The sequence below is a fragment of the Phragmites australis genome, chromosome 15, assembly GCF_958298935.1.
Source record: "Phragmites australis chromosome 15, lpPhrAust1.1, whole genome shotgun sequence".
Classification (NCBI taxonomy): domain Eukaryota; kingdom Viridiplantae; phylum Streptophyta; class Magnoliopsida; order Poales; family Poaceae; genus Phragmites; species Phragmites australis.
In genome coordinates this window covers 6271499-6278450 of record NC_084935.1, presented here as the reverse complement: position 1 = coordinate 6278450, position 6952 = coordinate 6271499, and the positions used below count along the sequence as shown (strand labels likewise).

Genomic DNA, 6952 nt, shown 5'->3' with positions numbered 1-6952 from the left:
CATATAAGCCATCAATCCACCACACTCGTTAAATTAAAATTCCAATTTCTAATAGCCTTTAATATGAGCACTCTAGTAAAATATACCACTTAAAACCTAAAACGACATCTATGTAAGATCAAAATCAAACTCCTAAAATGACATCTATTTGAGAATGGAGGTAGTATATGTTACAACTTATTAAAATGTAAAGAGTTTTATTTCGTATTTGGAAAATATAATTGTTGTCACCAACTAGAACACCAATATGAACATACTTTGAAAATGTAATTTACTTGCATCCCTAAACACGTGAATATATAGTTAGCTTATTTTCCCAACTGTAGATTGATCACACCACTATTCTTCTGTACACGGAAAATTTGCTGCCAGCATATGTACAAGGAAGGACACTCTAGGTAAGTAGGCCACTCTAAATAGCCTTGCATAGAGGTGTAGACGGCTAAGTTCAAGTAGGTATGCCACTCTTTATGTCAACCGAAATGACCACATGAGGTGATGGCAGATGAGAATCAGACATGCACATCAAGACCCCGACGTTGACGTGCCACTTCCATTTACCGAGGTGAAAGAAACGCACCAAATGATTGTGCCATGAGTGGGTCCCTCCTGAGTGAGTGAGAGAGAGAGAGAGAAAGATGCCCGATGGCCTAGGGAGAGTGTATATATAGTGGCGCACTCGCGGAGAAATAACGGCACTGTAATACTTCGTCATCGCAATGCTTGCTTGATTTACCCTTGGCATGGAAGAACAACCGAAGCCTTCGCTCCCACTTGAGGATCGTCGCCTTTCTTCATTGCAACCTGTTGAATAATATGTGGTAAATAGAGCATGAACATTATTCCATATAAACAATTAAAATAGCAGAAATCTGAGCTATATGTACACAGAGTAAAGTAATTGCATAATTTGATAAATACAGTAACTACAAAGCTCAACATGTGTACCTTAATTAGCTGTTTTGCAGAACAGAGCAATTGAACAACTATCCCAACAGATTGACAGCAGAATAAAGGATGATAAAATTTTGCTCTCAGATTATTACATGACAATTGGCTCCAAGACTCAAGGGTCTTGCTCCCAAATTGTTCTACAAAGTTCATCATTGATTGGGCTATTGTTAAGACTTTAACTAGCAGAAAGAATTTGGACATTGTATCAAAATAAGTCACTGGACAATGAGCTGCAACAGTACAGAAGGCCTTACACATACTGAAATGACCAGTATCAGACTTAGCACAGGTGTACAGGTAGAGATATCTATCACAGATTGCAATCATTACATTTACCCAGTAAAGACTATGATATGCCATCTCTAAACAGAGAATAACACAATTCAGACTACCCTCTGCCGCCTGCAAGATCATTGTCATCTCTAAGATGGACAATAACAGACCTCAGAGAACCATCACCAGCCCATTATTTGATTGCGTTACAGCAGCTCATTCATCCATATAACCACAATTCTATTGCTATTATTCTTGACAAATAGCCCAATCTCAGATAACCACAATCATCACAGAGCAAGAATAGAAAGAGGGATAGGAGACAGATTACTCACAGCAAAACTTCGAACAAAGTCGAAAGGAAGTGAGGCTAGGCACGACTCAATAGCCGCTGTCCCAGAAAACCTAGCTCCCGCCGTTGCCGACGGAGAGAAGGAGATCGGAGATACAAAGCCTCTCCACGCTGCCACTGCACGCGCGGTTGAACTGCAGCCGTGCAGCTCCGGCCACCAACAGATTCCTCTTCCCGGACCACACAAAAACAGATCGATTACCCAACAGATTGGGGTTCAACCAGCTCAGAGCAGACCGGAAAAGAATCAGTGAGGAGTGAGGAAATCACAGACTCAAAACTGAGTTCCAGAGAGAGGGATGAGACACATAAGAAGAGGAGGCGCACGCTGCGTCACCTGGCCGACGAATCCGCCCCACAACCGCATACCCAAGGGAACCGGGCAGGGAAGTTCCGCCGCCGCCGCAACCCCAGCCAGCCTCATCCTTATCCACCGGAGAAAATCCCAGCTCAAAACCCTAGAGCTGAGCGGCTCCTTTTCACACCGACGACAGGGCTCGGGCCAAAACACCCGACGAGAAACAGGCCGGCCCAATCAGCTCTCAAGAACACAGCCCAACAGTGAAATTTCCAATAAAAATATAACAATCCCCACCAAAATTTTAATGTTGGAGATATCCGGTTTTATATACAGGATTTGAGTAGAGTGTACCTTGCTGGTTTGAACACAATACCTAGTCTCGTAGACTTTGACTCAAACAGACAGAGGAGGAAAACACCTTGATCCTCTGTCTTGGTGTAAGAGCTTCCATCCACATGACACTCTGTACAAGGCTGCCATGCTTTTAGTTCCCGGGTTGGACTTAAGGTCATGTCCAGGTATCTAATTCATGAGTGTCACACAGAGAAGTACCCTCCTCCTCTACAATTGCGACCACACAATCACACTCATATAGGTGAATTCTCCTAGATGTCCTGTAGGACGACATCTATAGCCATTCGGCACTGAATTCATTAAGAGCTAGTAGCTCAGCCTCTCCTACAGAAGAGCATAACAGCAAATGGGATCGATTTGCTCTTATATCCACACAGCTTGTTTTCCTAGAGCCTAGTTCACGGGATCTCCGATCTTCTAGGATAGGTTACTGCCGGTGTGAATCTTTTCAGTGGGTAGTAATCCCATTCCTCTCGATACTGCTTGAATGACTGTTCTAGCCATTCCTTTGGTGAAAGGGTCCGCAAGGTTCCTTTCAGACTGAATGTAATCCACAGTGATTACACCCGTCTCTAGTGCATGCCTAAGCGACTTGAGTCGCCGTTTTATATGCTTCGAAGACTTCATATTATCTTTCCTACTTTTGACCTTAACCAGAACGGTTTGGTTATCACAGTAGGTGAGAACAGCCGGAATTGGTCTATCCAATATCGGCAGGTCAGAAAGGAGTTCTCTAATCCATTCTGCCTCTACGGCTGCTGAGTCTAGTGCCACTAGCTCAGCCTCCATTGTGGAGCGAGTAAGGATGGTCTGCTTGGAAGACCTCCAAGATACTGCTCCACCTGCTAGAGTGAAAACATATCCACTCGTAGCCTTCATGTCATCCGAGTCACTGATCCAGTTGGAATCACTGAATCCCTCTATGACTGCAGGATGGCCAGAATAGTGAATCGCAAGATTCTTTGTCCCCTTTAGATACTTGAGAATCCTCTCCAGTGCTATCCAATGATCATCTCCTGGGTTGGACGTATAACGACTCAACCTGCATACTGCATATGAGATGTCAGGCCTAGTTGCACTGGCCAAGTACATAAGAGAACCTATCACCTGCGAATACTTTAACTGGTCTTTTCCATGACCTACATTCTTCTTCAGCTTAACATTTGGATCATAGGGCGTGGCTACAGGCTTACAGTCTATCATATCAAAACGTGTAAGCATTTTGTCCACATAATGGGATTGACAGAGAGTTATCCCATTCTCGCCCTTTATGAGCTTGATGTTTAGAATTACATCAGCTTCTCCCAGGTCCTTCATATCGAAGTTCTGAGATAGAAAAGACTTAGTCTGGTTAATCATTTCCATATCTGTCCCAAATAGCAATATGTCATCCACGTATAGACACAGAATGACACCTCGACCCCCACCATAGCGATAATACACACACTTATCGGCTTCATTAACACAGAAGCCGACCGAAGTCAGTGTAGTATCAAACTTTTCATGCCATTGCTTAGGGGCCTGTTTGAGACTATACAGGGATTTGATTAGCCTGCATACTTTACGCTCATGTCCTGTTACCACAAATCCATCTGGCTGCTGCATATAAATCTCCTCATCCAGCTCTCCATTAAGAAAAGCGGTCTTAACATCCATCTGATGCACAAGGAGATTATGCGAAGCTGCCAGTGCTAAGAGCACGCGGATAGTAGGTAATCTGGCTACAGGAGAATAAGTATCGAAATAGTCCTCTCCTTCCTTTTGCGTAAAACCCTTAGCCACTAATCGGGCCTTGTACTTTTCTATAGTACCATCGGGTCTCCGCTTTCTCTTGAAGATCCATTTGCAGCCGACTGGCTTGCATCCAACTGTGAGGTCTGCTAACTCCCAGGTTCCGTTAGTGATGATCGAATCCATCTCACTACGAACTGCTTCCTTCCAGTACTCCGCTTCTGGTGAAGCGTATGCCTCTGAAAGGTTTCGTGGTTCATCATCCACGACATAGGTGACAAAGTCATCTCCCAGTGATTTTCCAGTTCTTTGCCTCTTGCTCCTCCTAAGTTCCAGATCAGGAACCGTGTCATCAACACTCTGAGGAACATGGTTATCAACTAAAAGATCATGAGAACTAATCTCCTTTGCTCGCATCGGAAAGATGTGCTCAAAGAATGTCACATCCCGAGACTCCATTATCGAGTTAACGGCAATGTCTGAGACCTCGGAATGGACCACCAGGAATCTATAGGCTGTGCTGTGGTGTGCATATCCTAGGAAGACACAGTCGACAGTCTTTGGTCCTAATTTCCTTTTCTTCGGCAGGGGAATATGAACTTTAGCCAAACAGCCCCATGTGCGAAGATAGGACAGATTCGGTTTTCTCCCCTTCCATCCTTCATAAGGGGTTACCTCGCGATTCCGAGGAGCGACCCTGTTCAGGACATAGTTTACTGTGAGAACAGCCTCACCCCACCATGAGTTAGCCATACCAGAACTTTGTAATAAGGTGTTAACCAAATCACAAATTGTTCGGTTCTTTCTTTCGGCTACTCCGTTGGCCTGTGGTGAGTATGGTGGCGTAAATTCATGGATTATGCCACTTTCTTCACAGAATTCGGAGAAATCCCTAGGAATATATTCCCCACCTCTGTCAGACCTCAGTCTTTTTATTGTCTTCCCCAGTTGGTTTTCCACCTCGGCCTTATAGATTTTGAAGTATTCTAATGCTTCATCCTTTGTTCTCAACAAATAGATATGGCAGAACCTAGTAGCATCATCTATGAGAGTAAAGAAGTATCTCTTGCCACCCTTGGTTAAAATTCCATTCATCTCACAAAGATCAGAATGAATCAGCTCAAGTGGCGAAGTGCTTCTCCCCTCGACCGTATGAAACGGTTTACGGGGCTGCTTAGCTTGCACACACACCTCGCACTTATGGCTCTTATCATATTTATATGAAGGAATAAGGTCCATCTTGCTCAAACGCACAATTGCTTCATTATTAACATGACACAAGCGAGAATGCCAAATATCAATGTTCTTATTAGAATACGAAGAATAGAAAATGTTTGCAGAGCTATCAAGAATAGAAATGCGGAACATGCCTCCGCAATCATAGCCTTTCCCTACAAACGACCCACACCTGGTCATCACTACTTTATTCGACTCGAAGACTAGTTTTATTCCTTGCCGGCACAGCATCGATCCACTGAGTAAATTGCGGGTCATGGCAGGAACAAACAGTACGTCCTTCAGGACAAGAGTCTTGCCAGAAGTCAACTTCAGGCTCACTTGTCCTACTCCGCGTACTGCTGCCGAGACCCCGTTCCCCATCAGTACGGATCCACCATCTGCGCCCTGAAGAGAAGTATAACACATCTGATCAGCACAAATATGCCTTGTAGCACCTGTATCAATCCACCAACTTATTAGTGAATTTGCCATAAAGGCCTCAGGTACATACCCACTAGTGGAGTCGCCTTTGCCAGTATCATTGGCCGTAGCAACCGCCACATGTACTTGGGCTTTGGCTGCCTTCTGCTGCTCAGGTGTTGGCCCCTTGCCCTTACGATTGCGGCATCTGTTGGCTTTGTGATCCAACTCGCCGCAGACATAGCAGACAATCTCGGGTTTTTTCTTCTTCTTCATTGCATTAGCCTTCGGTCCCGAAAAACCAGGCTTGGTCTTCTCTTTCTTCGCATTCTTGCCAGGATGGTTCTTGTGCTCGACAAGGTTTGCTTGAGCGGGCGCCTTCCCCCCACCATAGCCTGCCTTGGACTTCTCCTCGACATTTATCGCAGCAATGAGCTCATTAAGAGTTAGTCGCTGCTTTAAATGCCGACGTGCGGTGACAAAGTCACGCCAAGAAGTGGGCAGCTTGGCCAAAATGGCATTAATCTGAAAGTTCTCCGGGAGGACACAGCCATACTGGCCTAAGTCCCGCACGATCAGTTGTAGCTCATGGATTTGTTCCATGACTGATCTGCCATCTCCCATGCGAAAGTTCAGGTAGCTTGCCACCATGAAGGACTCGTTGCCGTTGTCGCTCTCTGCATACTTGTCATTCAGCTCCGTCCACACCTTCCGCGCTTCCCCGAAGCTCACGTAGACATCAAAGAGCCTGTTCGACAGAACGGCCAAGAGACGTGCCAGGGCAGAAGCATTTGCCTTCTCCCAACGGGCCCTTAACGCGTCAAGACGCGTTCTTTCAACCTCGTCTAGCACGGCTTCCCCCTGGGGGGCGGGCAGCTCTTCGTTGAGGACCCAGAATAAACCGAGCTCCATCAACCATAGCCTCGTCCGGGCCTGCCAGCGCTTAAAGCCGGTCCCATCAAAGCACTCAGGCTTAATTGCGTCCGAGGAAGACGGAGGTAAGGTGGAGGAGCCAGAACTAGCCATATTCGAAGCAATAATAGGTTTTCTGGATTGTTGAATAATATGTGGTAAATAGAGCATGAACATTATTCCATATAAACAATTAAAATAGCAGAAATCTGAGCTATATGTACACAGAGTAAAGTAATTGCATAATTTGATAAATACAGCAACTACAAAGCTCAACATGTGTACCTTAATTAGCTGTTTTGCAGAACAGAGCAATTGAACAACTATCCCAACAGATTGACAGCAGAATAAAGGATGATAAAATTTTGCTCTCAGATTATTACATGACAATTGGCTCCAAGACTCAAGGGTCTTGCTCCCAAATTGTTCTACAAAGT

At 45.0% G+C, this 6952-nt stretch overlaps 1 protein-coding gene across 1 annotated transcript; it reads right to left on the bottom strand.

The window, feature by feature from the left end:
- Positions 1-5148: 5148 nt before the first annotated feature.
- Positions 5149-6629, bottom strand: LOC133893079 (uncharacterized). Its single transcript, XM_062334047.1, has 2 exons — positions 5695-6629; positions 5149-5588 (listed from the first exon to the last, which is right to left on the bottom strand). Exons 1-2 carry the CDS (start codon positions 6627-6629, stop codon positions 5564-5566), a joined length of 960 nt encoding a protein of 319 aa, XP_062190031.1. The 3' UTR covers positions 5149-5563.
- Between the last annotated feature and the right edge of the window lie 323 nt (positions 6630-6952).

Excerpts from the sequence above, each read along its gene's own strand:
- LOC133893079 (XM_062334047.1), bottom strand. The coding sequence starts at position 6,629 with ATGGCTAGTTCTGGCTCCTCCACCTTACCTCCGTCTTCCTCGGACGCA. Across the intron at positions 5,589-5,694 it reads AAAGGCGACTCCACTAGTGG|GGCGCAGATGGTGGATCCGT; the intron begins GTATGTACCTGA and ends ACTTCTCTTCAG.